Source organism: Neovison vison, chromosome 7, assembly GCF_020171115.1.
Source record: "Neovison vison isolate M4711 chromosome 7, ASM_NN_V1, whole genome shotgun sequence".
In the NCBI taxonomy this organism is placed as follows: Eukaryota; Metazoa; Chordata; class Mammalia; order Carnivora; family Mustelidae; genus Neogale; species Neogale vison.
The window spans coordinates 56508335-56529501 of record NC_058097.1 but is presented as its reverse complement, the minus strand read 5'-3'; the positions used below and the strand labels follow the sequence as shown (position 1 = coordinate 56529501).

The following is a 21167-nucleotide window of genomic DNA, read 5'->3' as shown; positions in this document are numbered from 1 at the left end:
ATTGTTTCAGAAAACGTGTGTTCGATGCCACAAGAGCCAAGCATTTTTACCAACAGGGTTATTGAGGCCCAGAGCCATGAAAGAATTTGTCTAAAGGTGAGGTTAGATGAGGGGCAAGCCAGGACCTTAACCCGAAGCTAGGATGCCTGGCTTCAAATCTCGGCTTTAGCAGTCACTTCTGGGGTGCTTTTTCCCTGCAGACTCCTCTGAGCCTCTGTTTTCTCATCTCTGCAAAAAGGAGATAGTGGGGGATAATTTCCTCACAGGAGAGTTATGGGAGTTTTATTAATTTACAACATTTACATTTGTTTACTTGCTTTGTGCCAGCTGCTGTACTTAACAGTTTATGCCCAACTTTTGTGGGATAGGGATCATCGTCATTCTCTTGCACAAACAGGAAAACAAGGCACAGAAAGACAAAGCAGTGAGTCCAAGATCATAAATCTAAGTTGTGTAGACTTGAACTCAGGCCCACGGTCCCTATAGGGCGATAGAACTTGCTTTTGAGGCTGGGGATGTGAGAGAAAAGGCCAGAAGTTCAGAGTTTTTTCTCTAAATGGGATCATGTCCTCCTCTACTCAGAGCCCTCCATGGTACCCAACCCACAGAGTAAAAGCCATAGTCTTCTCTGTGACTCACTAACCCCTAAGTGATCTGCCTCTAGTTACATTGCAGACCTCCTCTCTTCTTTCCCCTTCACTAACTATGCCTATCGGCCTCTTTGCTATTTCTCTGAGACATTTTCCACCACAGGGCCTTTGCACTGGTTGTTCTCTCTGCCTGGAATGTTTTTACCTCTGATATTCCAATAGCTCCCTCCCTGCCTCTTTCAGGTCTCTGTTCAAATGTTACCGCCTCAGTTATCTCCTCAGTGAGGTCTGCCCTGACCATTCAAAAATCTGCCCTGACCATTCAAAACTCAAAATCTCTCTACTCCTTGCCCCCCCTTCCTGATTTATTTTTCTCTTTAACACATATCACCTTATTAAATATAGTTATTTATTAATTTTTTTTATTTTGGCCCTCATCAGAAGCCAGCACCAAGAGAGCAAATGTTTTTGCCTGGATTTTCTTTGCTGTGTGCATTAGAAAAGTACATGCTAAGTTCTTACTAGGAAATTTGGAAAGAATGACCATTCCAGAAGAAATTTCTCTCATGTATAGAGCTCTTGTTCTGTACCAGGTCCTGTGAGAAACTCGTTACAGACACTATTTCACTGCACTTCTTTCTCTCTAACACTAAGCAAGATGACACAGCTCCATTTTACAGATGGAACACTGAGGCTCAGAAATCTGCTCGCCTCTAGCATTTGCTTGTAGCCTTTGATATGACCTCATAAAGGGGAAGCCTTGGCACCAGCCACAGTTCTATAGGGTTAATTATTGACATAGGTGCTTTTTATATATTTTTGCCCCCAAGGGTTTGCTGTCACCGGGCTCCTGAGTCAGACCCTTACATCTGGAGGGTGACAGGGGGTGTTTTGTCCTGAAATTGAGTCATGGGGGGGGTGCATTGGGCACAGACCTAAAGCTCTAAAGTGAGTCATCTCTTCACAGACCAGTGAGGAATCATACAGGAGCCCTCTAACAAGTCACACAGGCTGGGAAGAAGTCCAGAAAGAGTTGGGGATCTTCTCAGGTCACAGCACAGAGACAGGGAGGTCTGACTTCCAACCAAAAGGGTTAGACAGTTGGGGGTGGGGAGGGTTCTGTGAGGAAAGTGTCCCATCCCTCCTGTCACATCCTTCCTTCTCCCAGTGGTGGGAGAGATGCCCTAGCAAGCTGCTTCTATTCCAGACTGTGAGGAGGGGTGAGTCAGCCTATTGTTGGGGGAGCAGGATTTAGGCCCGCCTGCCCTACCCCCTCCCCCCAAACAGACACCCAGATGGGCTGGGAGCTGGTTTTCTGGGATGCCAGGGCTCCTGACTCAGCACTGGGAATCTTGGCTGAGTGTGTTCTGGGAAATGTCAGGCCTACAGGAAACAGAGGGCTCCCACTCACACCATCCCGCGGGTGGGCGGGGAGCGGAGAGAGATCAGAGTGTATGAGAGAACGGGGAGAACGGGGGTGGGGGGCAGTGTGCAAAGGGCTGAGTGTGAAGGTGTATGAGGGGGGGCAGTTGGCAAGCAAGGCATGTGTGTTTATATGCGCGAGGGAAGAAGATGGGTGCCAGCATGTGGGTGTTTGAAGCAGAGGATTGATGTGCAAAGTGGAGGGGCTCCCGGAGCAAGGGAAACGTTTGCTGGGAAGATGTGTGTTCAAAGGAAAGACGTCCAGTCTGTTGGGCTTAAAAATAAGAAAGTAGGTTGTCAAGATGTTCGTGCAGAGAAGAGATGAGGAGTTCGTAAGGGATGTTTGCAAAAACGACGGTGTGGGGGGTAAAGAAAAGTCTGCCATGCACAAGGCACTCTGAAGTGCGGGGAAAGGCAGAAAACCGCACGCACGTGCGCGGCTGCCGGGGTGCCCCAACAGTCCCAGCAAGCCCCAACGCCCACCTTCAGGCCACGCCCCTAGTCCCGCCCCTGACGCACAGCGGGGCAAGCTACGCGCCAGTCAGTGAGGTGCTACTCCGCCATTGGCTAGCTCAGCGGAGGGGGCAGGTGTGCAGAGACTCCCGGAAGCGCGAGAGGCTCGCGCTTGTAGCGGACCCGGATCCTGGAAACAGTGGGTGCTTAGCAACGGGGAGAGGTGCCCAGTAATGGGCGACTGGGGTGTAGGGGGTAGGAATTGTGGGTGCCTAGCAACAAAAAGGAAGGCAGTGCCTAGCAACTAGGGGGGCTCAGAGGAGTGGAAAGGTAGCCCTGGAGAATCTGTGGGTGTCTAGCAACGGGGGAGGACCCTAGCAACGGCGGGGAGTGGGACAGGGCGAAAATGGGTTTTGGGAGGTGCGTAGAAAGAGCTATGGATTCCTAGCAACCAGAGAGGTAATCAGGAGAAACTGGGGGAACTATTAAACAGGAAAGGAAGTCTTTAGTGGGTGGGAATCTTAGAGTGGACACAGAGAAATGTGAGGGCTTAGCAAAGACGAGGGCAAAGCAGGGAGGTCAATGCCAACCCCTACCCGAGTAATCCCTCCCCTTCTCCCCCAGGCGATGTGGCTGGAGGTGGGGGGCTTACTGCGGGGGACCTTTGGACAGCTGGGACGGACTGTCGGTTTGCCTTGTGGGGCCCTGGGGCCTGGGCCCCACTGGTGGGTAAGAGCCTGGAGAGGTGTCTCCAAGGGGGAGAGGCTGGGGGAGGTTTTAGGGTGTAAAATGACCCGGGGGGGGGTGTCTCCAAAAGGGCAACGCAGATCCCATGTACTCCACTCCTTACCAATATCCACTTTTCTTGCAGGGGCCATGTGGGGGTTTTCGGCCCCAAATGTTTCATAAGGATGGGCTTGGCAGAGGCCTGGGTGAGGAGGACATTCGCAGGATACGGGAGGCCCGGATCAGGAAGACACCCCGGCCCCAGGTATCGTTGTCTCCCACCCATACAGCAGCACCCCCTGAAGGCAGCTGGCCTCCCAAGCTTGGAGAAGGGTATGGTGGCAGGTTGGTTGGACTCCCTGGGTGCTATGCTCACCTTCCCACCCTCAGACCTTCTCCCCATTTCCCAGCTGAGCGACCGCTCTCGAGAACGCAAGGTGCCTGCTTCCCGTGTCAGCCGCTTGGCCAACTTTGGGGGTAGGTGTGACTGTGGGAGATTGTAACCTAGATCAGAGGAGGCCATGTTTACAGAACGAAACAAGGGGGAGAGGGTGAATCAGAGACAGGGAGAGGAGTGAGAGATGGAAAGAGAAGGAAGGCAAAGGCCTGCAAAGCCAAGAGAAAGAGAGAGGAAGGTAACATTTATTGGGCACATGGAATGTGCAAGGCCTCGTGTACACTCGATCTGTCTGTCCTGAATTTGGTGCGTGTTAATTTCCACCATATAGATGAGGAAACACCATATAGAAGAGGCAAAGGGAAGCAAAGTGACTTGACGCCAGGTTATGCAGCAGGAGTTTTCAAACTTCAGGTCACAGTCTGCATGAAATAATTCAGGGGGTTGCACCAGCGTTAAAAAAGAATAGAATGGGGTGCCTGGGTGGCCAGGGGGTTAAGCATCTGACTTTGGCTCAGGTCATGATCCCAGGGTCCTCTGATGGAGCCCCAGGCTCGGCTGGGAGTCTGCTTCTCTGTCTTCCTCTACCCCTCCGTCTGCTTGTGCTCTGTCTCTCTCAAAGAAATAAATAAAATCTTAAAAAAAATAAATAAAAAGAATAGAACGGAAAACATGGGTACACATGTAGAATAAAGGAAGTTCTTATTTCATGAAATATATGTATATGTACTGTTGTAATGCACATGTTTTCTTTAGTGTGGATTATGTTTCAAATTTTAATGATCAGTATCACAGTATAAAGAGGTATTCACAGTATACAGTATTCACAGTATAAAGAGGAAGTTAAATGCAGCGGTCAGAGCTTTGATATCAGGTTGCCCAGAGTTCCAGGGGTGATTCTGCCACACTCTTGCTTTGTGACTCTGGACAAGTTACTTAACTTCTCTGAGCCTCGGTTTCCTTTTCGCTTCTGTAAGGATAAAATGAGTTTATGTGTCTAAGGCACCAGGGATGGTTCCCGGTGTGTAGCAAGCACCCAGAAAATGCTGCTATGATGATTTGCAGAGATGGTGACAGTGAAAGAGGCAGAGACTCAAGATGTCTTATTGACAAAGAGACAGAGGAGGAAGAGGAAATCAAAGCCAGAGAGATAACATCAAAAGGACAGAGAGAGGAGGGCTGAACTGGTATGCCAGGTGGAGGGAGGCAGAGAGACGGAGAAAACCCAACTTAGGCAAGGAGAGGTGAGCATGAAGAAAAGTGTGAACAGATAAATGGGAGTCATAGGAAGACAGAGACCCAGGGAGATCATTTCGGGGCTTTCTTACCCTTAGCTGCACGCTAGAATCATCCAGGATACTTACAAAAAAAAAATTATATATGTATATATATAAATTCTAAGGCTCATTTCAGACCATAGAACCTCAACTTCCTCTTTTACCTGGGTGGGCCTTGTAGCTCCTCACATGACTCAGATGTGTAGCCAGGGGTGAGAACTGCTGACCCAGGAGACAGACATGGACAGAGTGATGCAGAAAGAGGTAGCCGTACCTCGAAGGGAACCCTGGGCAGGGAGAGAGTAAGTAAGAGACTGAGTTGGGGACAAGAGAGAACCAGAGAGTTGCCAGCAAAGAGCTGGGAGACAGGTTGCTTAGGGAGAGGCTGAGAGCATTCGGGGGTCAGGTAACAAGGCCCGGGGGCAGGCAGGCACCCAGACTCCTGTCTCATTCCCCAGGACTGGCTGTGGGCTTGGGACTGGGAGCACTGGCAGAGGTGGCCAAGAAGTCTCTGCTGGGAGGACGTCTACCATCAGGTGAGTGAGTGAACCACACTGCTTGGGTTCAGATTCTGGCTTTGCTACGTGACCTGGGCTGAGTGGCTTCACCTTTCCAAGCCCCGTTTTCTCATCTGGAAAATGGATGATCATGTACCCCCGTCTCAGGGTAATCATGAAGCTGCCGTCAGGGTCATGAGGAGCAGAAGCCTGTTGTGTGAGAAAAAGAATTGGGAGTCGAGTTCCTAAAACTCAGAGCAGGAGAGGAAAGCTGAGAATAGGAGTGTCTGGGGTGGGCAGTGTCTGTGGACAACAGAAACGGAAAGACATGAGTAGAGATTAGCACTGGTGGCTAAGATTTCCCAACAAGCCCACGTCCGGAAGCAAAAATGGGGTTGGATGTTTTGGATGAAAAAGAGACTAAGGCCATAGGAACTGACAAATGGAATGTGTGACCCATGATAGAATGGCAGCCTGAGAAAAAATGACTATCAAAGACTTTTGGGGAGTTCCTTTGTCCCCCAGGAACATCTGAATTTGGACTGAAGAGCAGATAGGAGGGAATTCGTGTTCATTTTTATAGGCACAGTGATGGCACTGTGATTGAGTAGGGGAATATCCTTATTTTTAGCACAGTTGGTATGCAACTGCATGAAGTGGGCCCGTGAAAAATAAGGGCGAGTGTTTGGGCACATACACACAGGTCAACAGTTTGAATTGGGGGAAAAAAAAAGTTTGAGCTGGATACGCGGGTGTCCGTGATACTGGGCATGTGACTTTTCTGTTCATTTGGATTTTTTTTCTCCCCAAAATAAAAAGGTGGGTGGAAGTGGAGGATTAGGCTTGAGGTAAGCCCAAACTGAGTCTGTCCCCTGCCCTGCCACCTCTGTGCTGTGTGACCCCCAGCCAGGCTCTGTACCTCTCTGAATGTCTTGCTTCCTCACCTTGAAAACTGAGGCATTGGTAGTTCTTACTTTTGGGCTCCTTGTGGGGATTCAGCCAGGGAAGCCACAGAGACACTTGGAATTCTGCTTTACACAGAGTGAGCCCTAGCTAGATAAAGAGCTCAATAATTTTTTTTATCAAATAAATAAAAGCTTAATAAATGCTTTATTGAATAATCCTATAATCTGCATGTAGAGCCAGGCACATCTCCTAAGCATATAGCTCGGTTCATTTTCACCAAGTGGATACATCTGAGACAGCAGTTCGCAAACTTGGCCATCTCAGGATCCCTGCACACCCTTACAACGTAGAAATAGATGAACAAAATATCTTATAGTCACACAGGGGGATACTGTTCAGCTAGAAAAGGGAATGAATCGGGGCGCCTGGGTGGCTCAGTGGGTTAAAGCCTCTGCCTTCAGCTCAGGTCATGATCCCAGAGTCCTGGGATCGAGCCCCACATCAGGCTCTCTGCTCAGCAGGGAGCCTGCTTTCTCCTCTCTCTCTCTGCCTGCCTCGCTGCCTACTTGTGATCTCTGTCTGTCAAATAAATAAGTAAAAATCTTAAAAAAAAAAAAAAAAAGAAAGAAAGAAAGAAAGAAAAGGGAATGAAGTGCTGATCGCTGCTACAATGTGGATGAATCTCGAAAACTACCCTAAGTGAAAGAAGCCAGACACAATGGGACACATACCGTATGATTCCATTCATAGGAAATGTCCAGAACAAGTATATTCATAGAGAGTTCAGATTAATGGTTCCTGGGGATGCCGGAGCAGGTGGTTGGGAGAAATGGGGGGGTGTGACTGGTAATAGATACAGGGTTTCTTTTGGGGCTGGAAAATGTTCCAAAATTGTTTGTGGTGATAGTTGTACAGCTCTGAATGTCCTAGAAGCCATTGAACTATATGCCTTAAATTGGTGAGTTACCTGGTTTGTGAATTACATGGCCATAAAAAATAGAATGAGGACCCCAAAGAACCTGGTTGTAGATTATATTTTGGGGTTATATTTATGGATATTTAGTGCATTAGAGGTTAAAACAATTTTTTCTGTTTCAAGTTTTATTTAAATTCTAATTAGTTAACATATAGTGTAATATTAGTTTCAGGAGAAAAGATATTTTTAGAATGCATGAATACACACACACATGTATTCCATCAGTCATCAGAGCAATGGCATCATCCCAGGTCATAGAGTTTCTGGGAAAACTCCACTGAGCCTTTATGGGAGAATGAGAGTAAAAACAGGCAAATAACATTCATATGATTATGAAAATAGTTTTGATCTCACAGAGCCTCCTGAAGGGTCTTGGGGACTCTCAGGGTTCCCAGAACCACACTTTGAGAATCACTGTCTCCTCCAGAAGCTCCTATCTACCTTGTCTTGGCTACTCATCCCCACCAAGGGAAACCACTCTCTGGACTTCTGACCCCCCAAATTAATTTTGACTGGTTTTGCTCTTTATACCAGTGTAATCAGAGAGCATGTCCTCATACCTGTCTGGCTGCATTTGCTCAACATTCTGTCGGAGGGATGCCTCCGTTTTGCTGTGGTTAGAGGGAGGTGGTTTATTCAGTGCTGTAGGAGACACTCTGTGACTCTCCCAGCATGCCTTTGTTCATTCTGTTGACAGTCATTGGGTTATTTCTAGCTGGGGACCATTATGAATACTGCTGCTGTGAACCATCTTGGGATAACTGTCAGTGGACACACATCTGCCTTTTCCTGGGTACATACCTAGGAGAGAAGTGACATTGGCCGTAGGCATGTGCTGTACTGGAAACTTCCCAAAGGATTTGAGCCACGACGCTCATCAGCTTTATGGGTGTTTAGGCTGCCCCACATCCTTGTCAACACTTGGTATTGTCGGTTTCATTTTAGCCATCCTGAGGGTTATGCAGTGATGCTATTATGACTTTTTCTGTGGGTGTAATGCCAGTGATTATTCTCTCCACCCCAGAGAGCAGCTCCCGGCGAGGCTCCAGCCCTTTCCTGTCAGAGGCCAATGCCGAGCGGATTGTGCAGACTTTGTGTACAGTGCGGGGGGCCGCCCTCAAGGTCGGCCAAATGCTCAGCATCCAGGGTACGCCATGACCCTCGACCCCTGACTCTTGACCTCACTCCTTCAGCACTCCCAGCCACCTGCAAGTTCTGACTTCAGATACCCCCCACAGGGGCCCCTCCCTGCCTCCTCCCTCACTGCTTCCCTCATTCCACACCCCCATCTCCCCAGATAACAGCTTCATCAGTCCTCAGCTGCAACGCATCTTCGAGCGCGTCCGCCAGAGCGCCGACTTCATGCCCCGCTGGCAGATGCTGGTGAGTGCCCCATCAGGGAAGCCTGGTGAGGGAGGCGGGCTCCGCCAGCCTGCCCCCACCCCTGCCCCTGGCTTCCTTGCTGAAGCCTCAGTTTCCCCAGCTGTAAAATGGGCATCACTAAAGCACACATCTCAGACAGCTATTGAGTTGATGACATGAGAGAATGACGTGGAGTACTTCATGCAGTCCCGGGCAGGCTCAGGGCTCCATCACAGCTGCCAAAGAGGCAGGGGGTGCAGTGGTTAGGGGCCTGGACTTCGTGCATTCAAATCCTGGCTCTGCTGGGTCCTGCCTGCATAATCTCAGACATGTGGCCTCACCTCTCTGTGCCTCAGTTACCTCATCTGTAACTGGCCATAGTGATAGGAACCCCTGCATTGTAGGGTTATACAAGTGAGTATTTGTAAAGCACTGGGAAAGGGACCCTGACACACCACAAGTAAAAGCAAGTTCTGACTGTTATTAGTACTAGTTTGTTTTATTTTTTTAAGATTTTATTTATTTATTTGACAGAGAGAGAGACAGCAAGAGAGGGAACACAAGCAGGGGGAGCAGGAGAGGGAGAAGCAGGCTGCCCGCCAAGCGGGGAGCCCGATGTGGGACTCAATCCCAGGACCCTGGGATCATGACCTGAGCCAAAAGGAGCCACTTAACAACTGAGCCACCCAGGCGCCCCTATTACTAGTTATTTTAAAAAATTTATTTACTTAAGAGAGAGCACACATGCGAGTGGGGCCAGTGGGGGAGGGGCGGAGGAGAGACAACCTCAAGCGGACTCTGCACTGAGCGCAGAGCCTGATGCGGGGCTCGATCTCATAGCCTGAGATTGTAACTTGAGCCGAAATTAAGAGTCAGACACTTCACTGACTGAGCCACCCAGGCACCCCAGTACTAGTTTTCTTAATTAAAAGCAATTGTGTTTGTAAGTAGGTTGGCACAGTGCCCAGCCCCAAGTAAGTGCCCAAGACATGAACTGTTCTAGTGACTGGGTGAGGGTGCAGAATCCTGATCGAGCTGCCTGCCTGCCTTCTGATCTCTCTGCTCACTGGCCCTGTGGCCCTGGGTCATGACTGCCCCTCCCAGAGCCACCGTGGACAGGTTCCGGCCCATAAATCTCCCTGTCCTTAACTGCAACGATGATTGTTTCAACCACTGTCTGCAGAAAGTTCTCGAAGAGGAGCTTGGCAAGGACTGGCAGGCCAAGGTAGCCTCTTTAGAGGAGGTGCCCTTTGCTGCAGCCTCGATCGGGCAGGTGCACCAGGGCACACTGAGGGATGGGACGGAGGTGGCCGTGAAGATCCAGGTGAGGGGGGAGGGGGAGCGGCAGGGGTGGGAGACGGCACCCTGGGGTCCCAGAGGCATGACTCCTGCCCTCCGTCCCTCCCTGCTCACAGTACCCAGGCGTGGCCCAGAGCATCCAGAGTGATGTCCAGAACCTGCTGGCGGTGCTCAAGATGAGTGTGGCCCTGCCTGAGGGTGAGGGGCCACTCCACCCCTGACTGCGGGAGGGACCCCCTGCAGGGAGAAAGTGGGGCTGATGGGGTGGGGAGAGGCCAGCTGGGGGCAGGGTGTGCCCTTAGGCGTGAGCGCTGGTGAATGTGCAAGTCTATGAGTGTGAGACAGAAAGAAGGGACACCCAGGCAGGGAGAGCCCAGACAGTCTGAACGTATGAGAAAAAGACAAACAGACATTCTGACTGACCCAGAGACAGAAGCCCACACTGAAATGTGTCTGAAACAGACACACAGGGCATCCAGAGAGGGCCTGGAGGTCTGGAAAAGAGCCACAGAAGCAGGAAGGGCATGTAAGCGGGACCTTGTGTGTGTGTATTGGGGAGGAAGGGGACCTCCATGGAAGTAAGATTTTGAGGCCCTGAGAACAGTATGAGAAATGATGAACAAGAGACAGGGTCAGTGGCATGTGGGACTGTGAAAGAGATGCCTGGGGCCTGGCACAAGTGCAGTGCCCGAGAAAGAGACCCCAGGGGGGAGACTGCAGGAGAGGCCGCAGCTGTGTGAGGGATGGAGTGGGGGTGAGGGTGGGTAGATGATGTGGGAAAAGGCCTGGGGCAGAAGGTGTGAGGGACGATGACAGACAGCGAGAGACATGACTGGCAAGAGAAGACATCCCTGAGTGGAAAGCCCAGGGGGGAGGCTGTCATGATGGGGACAGGCTATGGCCTTCCCTGCCTGACATGGCTGTCCCCTCAGGCCTGTTCGCTGAGCAGAGTCTGCGGGCCTTGCAGCAGGAACTGGCTTGGGAGTGTGACTACCGTCGTGAAGCAGCTTGTGCCCAGAGCTTCAGGTGAGCTGAGCACCCTGAGGGCCGCCCAGGACGCCGAGCTCCCCTCCAAGTGGGAAGTGGATCCTTCCACAGCCACTGGCAGCTGGAGGCCTGGGATAGAGCCAGCAAACTCCTGTGTCTCTTCATTTGCTCATCCCTCCTCCCTCCATTCACTTCTGACTTGATTTATCCCCTGTGTCCTCTGTGAGCTTGGGCACGTCACTTTCCTCTCTCTTGTCAGTTTTCTCATCTGTCAAATGGGATGCATGACCACTATAGTCTGGTGGGGGAGATGGATTTGTCAGCAGGCATGAGATACCCTCACACCGATGGACGGACAAAGCATTAACAGTCTGACAGTGTCACCGGTGGGAGAGAATGGGGCTCCAGGTCATCTCTTATCTGCTGTGGGAAGGAGGAGGTTTTGGCATCAGCAAACCAGACTAGAGTACAGTCTGGCCTCACTAAGGCCCAGCATCCACATGCAACCCTGTAAACGCCCTCCTTGCTAAACAGATGTTGTAGGGACACTTAGGCTGGTATACACCATCAGCCTTTTCCAGAACACTCCGAGCAGCAGTCGCCCCAAACTAGACCCAACTCAAATCTATTGAATTCAGCAAGGTAGATAATAAACGACGGTCCGCTCACCAGCGGAATGTCATATAGCAGCGAAAATGAATGAACTCCATTACAGGGGAACAAAGTGGTTGTATCTTCAAAGCTTTGTGGTGTCCAGCAGTTAATTACACTCCAGGAGGTCCTCTGCTGCATGGCCCGTGGGTGCCCTGAGCCAAGGTCTGTAGATACAGAGCGAGAGAAGGGACAGCAGAGGGCGGTGATTCCGGGCATAGGCCCTGGTCTCAGAAGTGGGAACCAGTCCCAGGTCAGTCCCAGCAGCATCCTCATAGGAGAGTGAGGGGGTGGAAAGGGGATTGTGTTAATTAAATGCTTGGCTCAGGGCCTGGCCCAGGATGAGCATCAGAGATTTTACAAACAAGGACAAAAATACAAGCCCCGAAGTGGGACCGATGGACGATGAAGAGAAGAGGATGAAGTGGGCTGGGCCAGGGCAGTCCTTTGGGGGATCTGGAAGCCCCGTTCCCTCCAGGATTTCCCAGTGCCCTTAGAATAAATCCTGGATCATTCCCCTGGCCCTCCCCACCCCCCTGCCCCCAGCCCCAGCCATCCCACAGGTCTCAGCCATGGATCTTGCTCATATTCTTTGCCTCCCAAATCTTACACTGAACTCAGTCTATTATTGGTCTGTGTGTGTTCTTGTTAGAGTGCGGTCTCTGGTGTCTGGAGGGCAGGCCCAGAACTCACTCACTGCTCTGTCACCCCGCATTGTCCCATGCAGGGACAGACACCAAGAAGGAGTCCGTATTTTTTTCTTTTTAATTTATTTGACAGACAGGGATCACAAGTAGGCAGAGAGGAAGGCAGAGAGAGAGGGGCAAGCAGGCTCCCTGCTGAGTAGAGAGCCTGATGCAGGGCTCGATCCCAGGACCCTAGGATCATGACCTGAGCCGAAGGCAGACGCTTAACCCACTGACCCACCCAGGCGCCCCAGTATTTTTCTTTTTTCAAGATTTTATTTATTTATTTACCAGAGAGAGCGAGAGAGCGCGAGCGAACGCACAAGCAGGGGGAGCAGCAGGTAGAGGGAGAAGCAGGCTGCCTGCCGAGCAGGGAGCCTGATGTGGGACCTGATCTCGGGACCCTGGGATCATGACCTGAGTTGAAGGCAGACGTTTAGCCAACTGAGATACCCAGGTGTCCCAAGAAGAAGTCAGTATTAACCAGTATTCAAAGTAATGCCTCCAAGGAGTGGCCAATGAATATCACTATGGACTTGGAGATTGGTATATCAGCAATTCTTTTTTGGGTTGGTTAATTAATAAATTGATGAAAAAGTAATGTTCAGGGGCATCTGGGTGGCTCAGTGGGTTAAGGCCTCTGCCTTTGGTTCAGGTCGTGATCCCAGGGTCCTGGGATTGAGCCCTGCATCGGGATCTCTGCTTAGCAGGGAGCCTGTTTCCTCCTCTCTCTCTGCCTGTCTCTCTGCCTACTTGTGATCTCTGTCTGTCAAATAAATAAATAAAATCTTAGGAAAAAAAAAGTTACATTTATCAAGCTTAATACATTGAGCTCTATACTGGGGCAACCAGAAGTCATAGAAGTGTTCCCAGTAGGGAAATGGTAACTGGGGCTCCGGCAGCAGCCAGCTTAGGAGTAAAGGCGCAGAGTAGCACTATGGAGATAATCTGATGAATGAGTGAATGAAGTGTCTGAATGAATGTCAGTCTGGCCAGCTATTGGCATCACTCAAGCTAAACAGGTGTGAGGAGGGAAGGCAAGACAGAGACTGTTCTGGGAGCACTTCTCAGAGGAGAAGGAGGAGGAGGCCTCAAGGTGGGCCACAGGGGCCTGAAGCATGAAGTCCTGTCCCTTCCCCTCCCTTCTTCTCCAGGCAGTTGTTGGCAGATGATCCCTTCTTCCGGGTACCAGCTGTGATTAACGAGCTGTGCACAACGCGGGTTCTGGGCATGGAGCTGGCCGGAGGGGTGCCCCTGGACCAGTGCCAGAGCTTGAGCCAGGACATCCGGAACCAGGTACAGGGGCTCGAGGGACAGTAGGGAGGGCGCTGCCCCTGGGCAGGGCTGGTAGGGCTGGCGGGCCCACAGTCTGCCTCCTGGCCAGAGAGCGCTCTAGAGGGGCTGAAGGGTCTGAGATGTCTGTTACTCCTCCCCACTGCAGATCTGCTTCCAGCTCCTGAGGCTGTGTCTGCGGGAGCTGTTCGAGTTCCGATTCATGCAGACAGACCCCAACTGGGCCAACTTCCTCTATGATGCCTCCAGCCACCAGGTTGGTTCCCTATGATGTGGCTCATGGTACATTAGCTGCTTTAAGAGACAGTTTCCTGTATTTCTGTAGCTCAGCCCAACAGTAGTTATGACCCACATGACAGGCTGGAGTGGCCCTCTTCCACATGGTGACTCAGGGACCCAGGCTCCTTCCCTTCTGTGATGGCACCATCCCCTAGGCCTTGAAATGCTTTCCTTCCAGTGAAGGGGGAAAGAGAGGTTAAGAGGGTAGCGCCCTGCCTAATTGCTTTTGCCAGCAGTGACATATTGTCTCTATTGTCTCCGTCGCTGCCCGCTCCCGTACCATTCCATTGGTAAGAACTGGTCACACGGCCTGGCTAGGTGCAAGGAACGTTGGGAAATGGAATCTCCGCTAGGCAATGGTTCCCTAGCGGCAACAGCTTTAGGAAGGCAGTTAGTCATCGCTACCACGCCCGTCATTCATTTAACACACCAAGCATCTACTGCCTCTTGACAGTGATGCCAAGACTTCCCTGATCGTCACCTTCTCAGAGTTCCCAGTCCTGTGGAGGGACCCGTGACCAGACAGTGATGACTGAGTAGTTAGTACCATGATGGGGAAGCGCAGGTCGGAGTGGTCAGTGACAGGGGAGGCACAGGGGGCTGCGGGGAGCCAGGGAAATGGCTGACCCTTCACAGGGTAGGTGAGGTCAAGTAAGGCTTCTCGAAGGAAGTGCCATTAAAGTTGAAAACAGGGGCACCTGCGTGGCTTAGTGGGTTGAGTCTCTGCCTTCAGTTCAGGTCATGATCTTAAGGTCCTAGAATTGAGCCCGGCATCGGGCTCTCTGTTCAGCAGGGAGCTTGCTTCCCCCTCTCTCTGCCTGCCTCTCTGCCTACTTGTGATCTGTCTGTCAAATAAATAAATACAATCTTTAAAAAAAAAAAAAAAAGCTGAAACCAGATAGAAGAGAAGGGGACGGCCACCTGAAGAAAAGGGAAGAGTGTTCCCAGCAGAGGACACAGGGTAGCCAAAGGCCTGGAGTAAGAGTTTGGATTGAAAGACTCAGTGAGCATGACTGCCAAACGGCTCTCTAACATGGTCTGTATGCATCCCATCCCCAGAGGGATCTTTAAAAACAGAAACCTGGCTGAACTGTCCCTTTCATAGCTCCATGTCCACCTCAGGATCAAGTCTGAGCCCTTTGCTGAGTGTGATGTGGCCCCACTGAGTCCCCAGCCTCAGTCCCTTGCCACCCCCTCCTTGCCAAGTGCACAGATAGCCTGTGTCCCTGTGAGGCTCACACCACAAGGAAATATTTTTGTAACTTGGGATGAGAGGGGCGGTGATATGAGTCCTGACATTAATTTATTGTGTCTCAACAGGATCTTTTGTTTTAAAGCCAAAGAATAGAAGATAACAGTGTGTCACAGATGGGAGGGATCCATATTATTTCAGGATGCTTTTGTTTGACCTTATATTTGGGTGTGCCTAGGTACTGGTGCCCAAAAACAATGTGTATTTCTTTTCTTTTCTTTTTTTTTAAGATTTTATTTCTTTAATTGACAGAGACAGTGAGAGAGGAAACACAAACAGGGGGTGTGCGAGAGGGACAAGCAGGCTTCTGGCTGAGCAGGGAGCCCGATGTGGGACTCGATCCCAGGACCCTGAAATAATGACTTGAGCCAAAGGCAGAAGCTTTATGACTGAGCCATCCAGGCACCTCTATAAGGTGTATTTCTTGCTGTGGGTTGTGATCAATAGTGTGAACTCCACTGCCCTAGCGAAACTCTCATACATGTACCCATCGGGCACTGTTTCTAATAGCAGAACTCAGAAACAACCACAGTGTCCACTAGCCAGATAAATATACTTTGATATGTTTACATGATGAAGTCCTTACACAGCAAGGAAAAAATGAATGAGCCAGGGCTGCACATAGCAACGGGGATAAGTTGCAAAACCATGTTGGGCACAAAGAATAAGCCGCAGGGTAACTATCATAAATACTGTTTATATGAAGTTTTAAAACACACATAGTAGCATGCCTCCTTATTGTTCACAGGTGCACACATATGTAGAGAATGTAGAAATGCACACATGGGAATTTCAGAAAATAATAGTTTGGTAATGATAATCCTGGGAAAGTGGTAACCCTGGAAGAGAGGACGGAGGAGGTCGGATCAGGCCAGGGTCCATGGGAGGCTCCACCTGGTTTGATAATATTGAACATTTTAAGTGGGTCGCTGGGATTTTGGATGTTCATTTTTTCCCCACATATTTTATTATTCTTTCTTTTTAAAGATTTTATTTATTTATTTGACAGACAGAGAGATTACAAATAGGCAGAGAGGCAGGCAGAGGGGGTAAGGAAGCAGGCTCCCTGATGAGCAGAGAGCTGGATGTGGGGCTTGATCGCAGGCTTAACCTACTGAGCCACCCAGGTGCCCCATATTTTATTATTCTTTAGATTTTTTTTCCTATGCCTAAAACATATTATTATAAAGATAGAATCAACAAAGCCAGGTCCCTTCAGTTTCATATGGGGGTGGATAAGAAGTGTGGAGATGGGAGGCCAGGAATCCAGGGGGTCAGCAGGGTGGGGATTCTGATGAGGGGCACAGTGTGGGAATGGACCTGGGGCCCCCCTAACCTCAGCCGGTGGGGAGTGGTGGTGGACTCCCAGCATCCCTCTCACCATCCCTTGTCCCAGGTGACCCTGTTGGACTTCGGTGCAAGCCGGGAATTTGGGACGGAATTCACAGACCATTACATCGAGGTGAGTCCCCCCAACCCTGAGGTCTTTGAAGGGCCTCAAGCCCGATACTGAGGTGAGGGTGAGAAGGAGAAATACAGTATCTGGAATTAAGAAGTCATATATAATAGTAATAGTAATAACGAATAAATAAAAAGCCCTTAATATAATGTCAGGTGCTGTTTGAGGCGCTATCCATGTGGTAACTGATTTAAACCACAGAGTAACTGTATGGGGTCAGGGCCGTTTTTAAGCTTTTTTTTTTTTTTTGTAAATATATTTATTTTAGGGCACCTGGGTGGCTCAGTGGGTTAAAGCCTCTGCCTTCGGCTTAGGTCATGATCTCAGGGTCCTGGGATTGAGCCTCGCATCAGGCTTTCTTTTTTTAAAAAAAATATTTTATTTATTTATTTGACAGACAGAGATCACAAGTAGGCAGAGAGGCAGGCAGAGAGAGAGAGGAGGAGGAAGGTGCCCTGCTGAGCAGAGAGCCCGACGTGGGGCTCTATCCCAGGACCCTGAGATCATGACCTGAGCTGAAGGCAGAGGCTTTAACCCACTGAGCCACCCAGGCGCCCCGCGCAGCAGGCTTTCTGCTCAGAGGGGAGCCTGCTTCCCTCTCTCTGCCTGCCTCTCTGCCTACTTGTGATCTCTGCCAAATAAATAAAATCTTTAAAAAATGTATTTATTTTAAAAAAATTATTTGAGAGAGAGAGAGCACACACGGACAGGTGCACAAGTTGAGGTAGGGGCAGAGGGAGACGCAGACTCCCCACTGAGCAGAGAGCCTGATGCAGGGCTCAATCCCAGGACCCTGAGATTATGACCTGAGCTGAAGGCAGAGGCTTAAACTGACTGAACCACCCAGGTGCCTCGGGTTAGGACCATTTTTAGTCCCACTTTACAGATGAAGTTACTAGAGCTCAGAGAGGTGAAATCACTTGGCCTAGGTGACAGCAGACCTGGGATTCAGACTCCGGGAGCCTGGGCCCAGAGCCCGTGTTCCCGAACCCTGACTAGCCCCTGATGGCCCACAGTGGCCATCCTGCCACCTCCCCACACCCCAGGCTGTCCCGGGCCTTCAGCCTCACACTCACATATCTCTCTGGCCGGCTGCTCCCTTAGGGGCAGCTTTCTCCTCAGGAACATCTGCTGCCTGTCCTTCCCACCCACCTAGCTAAGGCATCTCATTAATTTGTTGAGATGGATTAGTTGACGGGGGCCTGCTACTCATTTATTCATCAGTTCCAGCATTCTCTGACACCCCCTTGTGCCCAGCCCTGTTCTGGGCAATACCAACCCGGTGACTAACCCAGCCCCGTCTCCGCCTTCACGGAGCTCACAGCCCAGGACAGGGAGAGACAGTAAGAACCCAGAGCGGCCAGGGCTGGAATGGGGGAGCGTAGGAGATGGTGGGAGCCCAGAGGGGGAGCCTGGGCCAGCCTAGGGGGTCAGGGAGAGCTTCCTGGAGGAAGAGGCATCAGGACTGTGACCTGAGGGACAAGGAGACCAATCAGGAAGAGGCAAGGAGGGTATCCCACACTGATAAACATACAAGGGCCAAGAGGAGAGAAGGGATATTCCCATTAGAGCAGCGCTTCTCAAACTTCAGTGTCTGTGAGACACCCACCGGCCCCCCATGCCTGTTCAGTGCAGATCGTGCTCTGGAGTCCGGCCTAAGATGCTGCATTTCTAACACACTCCCAGCTGATGCCAGAGCGACTGGTATAGGGACCACACTTTGAATAGTCAGTCCTCGAGGACCAAAAGGAAGTTCATTTCTGATTGGGCCAGCAGGTGCGGGGTGGAGCAGGAGCCAGTGATGAGGCTGGAGCCAAATCACGCTTGAGTCTGAAAAGCCATGCTGGGCACCTTGTACTTTATCCAGGTGCTGGGGGAACTCCCAGAAGGGATTTGAGCGGGGGGGGGGGGGGGGGGAGGGGGGGGCAGAATTAGAAAACTTCCTGAGACTGGGGGGCTGGGAGCCCAGGGAAGGGAGTAGAGGACAAGGCCCAGGGCTCTGGCTTGGGGACTCAGGGATGGTGGGGCCACCCCTGACATAGGGACAGGAAAGAGGAGCTGGGAGTCCCTACCCCCAACCTGTGCATACACACATGTGCGCATACACGTGCACACACACATACAGAGGCACCTTGGGCCCTCTCTTCCAATCCCTTGATGCACAAAGCCAAGGCCTTTCTCTCTGGGTGGGTGGGACATCTTGTGTGTTACCCTAACCCAGCCCCCAGGCCTATTTGGCTCTCCTCTGGTCTCCCCAGCCTTTTCCAGTTTAAAAAAGCCCTGTCACATCAGTCCCTGAAGACCACAGGCCTGACAGATGGCCAGACAGGCTCGGGCAGGGGGAGCTGAGACAGACTGGAACTGTCAGATTGAATCCTGTATTCCCCTTCCTCCCAAGAAAGTGGTTAACGTTTTCCCTCCTGGCCTTGCTGTTCCGTGAAGTAGGGACCTTACCATCCATCTGCTGATAGCGGTGGCTCCTCACAGTCATGGCTTCTCATGGTCCTGGTGGACCCTACATGAAGGCACAGCCCACCACACGCCACAGACACCTCTTCCTGCCTCCCGACAGCCCCCCATGAGGACAATCCTCTCATCGTCCCAGCTCCACAGATGAGGATGCCGAGGGCCAAGGCTGAGCGCCTTGCCCCAAATCTCTCAGCCAGCAAGTGGCAGAGCTGGGATGGACCCCCGACAGGCTGGCTTTCACTTCTGTCTGTCCGCGCCCTCAGCTCAACTCCTGCTTTCCCCCACACGCCCCCATGGCTGGTGCTCCACGTGCTTCTTTGCCAAACAGGTTCACCGAGGACCACCTGAATGCCAGGCCTCGTGCTACAAGTCTGGCATCTCTGGGGTGCAAAGCCCAGTGCAGGAGACAGACATCAATCAGGCCGTTACAGAGATGGCCCAGTGGCCACCTCAGATGGAGTTCTGGGTCATGGTCCCATCCTTGTCCAGTTGAGTGTTTGGACCCACGAATAACAGTTGACATTTATTTTCCTCCAGCTGTTTGACTGTTGTAGTTTCCAGGCAGGCTCTACATTCTAGGCCAAGTGGGAAAATCCCCTGACCACCCCCTTACCCACTTTCCTTCCCTGCCAGGCTCTGAACAGGCCCAAGGGAGGAGATACAGACAGGGGCAAGGTGAGGAGGGAGCGGCTTCTAGGGGAGAGGGCTTAAGTAGACCAGAATGTAGGGAGTAACAGGCCAGTTTTCCAGAGCCCTCCTTGAACCCCACTCCCTTGGCCTTTGACCTCTACCAAACACCCATTTCCCCAGGTGGTGATGGCAGCAGCCAATGGAGACAGAGACCGGGTCCTGCAGAAATCCCGGGATCTCAGATTCCTCACAGGCTTTGAAACCAAGGTTGGAAAAACTGGAGAGGGGTTGGGGACTGCTTATCTCTACTGGGGGGCTCTGGGGAGGAGTGGGGGAATGAAGGCTTCTTCACTACTCAGAAACCGGAAGGAAATGGGTCCCATTTTATTCTAGAGGGAGGGAGTGGGGGGCTGCTGGTGGGTACTGGGGGTGGGGAAGTGGAGCTGTTTGTTCTAGAGAGGGTATGCTGCTTGTCTACTGGGGCTCTGAGAGGAAGTAAAGGGCCACTCTGGGAAGGCCTAGGGGCTCTAGAAGGAGGGGAGTCTGCTTACGACTCATCAGGGAGTGGGGGTCTTGTGTTTACAGTTGAAAGTACAAGGGAGACCAGGGGTTTGTCCCTTCTGGGTTGAGTGGAGGTCCGTCCCTCCACCCTGCGTGCCTCTTGCTCTCCCCCATGCACAGGCATTCTCGGAGGCCCACGTGGAGGCAGTGATGATCCTGGGGGAACCCTTCGCCACCCCTGGCCCCTATGACTTTGGGGCTGGTGACACTGCCCGCCGAGTGCAGGGCCTCATCCCCGTGCTGCTGCGACACCGGCTGCGCCCACCGCCTGAGGAGACCTACGCCCTGCACCGCAAGCTGGCAGGGGCTTTCCTGGCCTGCGCCCGCCTCCGCGCCCACATCGCCTGCCGGGATCTCTTCCAGGACACCTACCACCGCTACTGGGCCAGTCGCCAGGCATAGCCTCTGCCTGCGGCCTCCTGACCAAAGGGGATGCCTGGTCAGACCCCTTAGACCGCCTCCATCCAGGGATTCTGGCCCCAAAGCAGGCCATGGAGGGGAGGTGGTGCTGTGATGTCTCCTTTCCATTCTCCTGCAGGTTGGGAGACCACCCCCTCCAGCTTCCCTGTCTTGCCTCACTCCTTTCCTAGGAGCTGGGGAACCCTTGGGCTAGGGAACTCCCAGCTTCACACCCCCATCTCCTAATCTCCCCACTCCAAAGCGGGCATCCAGGAACTCTGCGCCAAGAATTACCTTATTTTTGTCCACATTTAAGAGCCTCAGGCCCCCTGCGCGCCGGCATGCAGATCCAGACTCCTGTCGGTGGGGAGCCCCTCACCTCTGCCTCAGGTCTCCCATCGATCTGGCCAATGAAGGGGGAAGGGAGTTAGTGGAGGCAGCCCTCACCTTTGCTGCCCTCACCCCTCCACCAGCTGCGTTCTCCCCCTTCTCCGCTCCCTCTTTTCTGTGTGTTGGGGAGGGGGTAGGGGAGGGTGTTTGAAACTTCAGACGGAATAAAAGCGGCTCCCCTTCCCGGCTCTTTTCTCTGCGCTGGG

General features: G+C 51.7%; 1 protein-coding gene across 5 annotated transcripts; it reads left to right on the top strand.

The window, feature by feature from the left end:
• The first annotated feature begins 2611 nt into the window (after nt 1-2611).
• Nucleotides 2612-21143, top strand: COQ8B (coenzyme Q8B). Of its 5 annotated transcripts, none has more exons than XM_044257335.1 (15): nt 2612-2664; nt 3090-3194; nt 3337-3456; nt 3602-3668; nt 5324-5401; nt 8269-8391; nt 8542-8627; nt 9790-9930; nt 10022-10103; nt 10838-10931; nt 13384-13525; nt 13671-13778; nt 16450-16515; nt 19792-19878; nt 20293-21143. In XM_044257335.1, the coding sequence occupies exons 2-15, from the start codon at nt 3093-3095 to the stop codon at nt 20572-20574; spliced, it is 1578 nt and encodes a 525-aa protein (XP_044113270.1). In that variant the 5' UTR covers nt 2612-2664; nt 3090-3092; the 3' UTR covers nt 20575-21143. The 5 variants fall into 5 exon arrangements, with proteins under 5 accessions (XP_044113270.1, XP_044113271.1, XP_044113269.1 ...); XM_044257336.1 differs by having other exon boundaries at nt 2648-2668; XM_044257334.1 differs by lacking the exon at nt 2612-2664 and adding an exon at nt 2680-2795.
• Nucleotides 21144-21167: the final 24 nt, after the last annotated feature.

Excerpts from the sequence above, each read along its gene's own strand:
- COQ8B (XM_044257333.1), top strand. The coding sequence starts at position 3,048 with ATGCCAACCCCTACCCGAGTAATCCCTCCCCTTCTCCCCCAGGCGATG. Across the intron at positions 5,402-8,268 it reads GGGAGGACGTCTACCATCAG|AGAGCAGCTCCCGGCGAGGC; the intron begins GTGAGTGAGTGA and ends TCTCCACCCCAG. Across the intron at positions 10,104-10,837 it reads GAGTGTGGCCCTGCCTGAGG|GCCTGTTCGCTGAGCAGAGT; the intron begins GTGAGGGGCCAC and ends CTGTCCCCTCAG.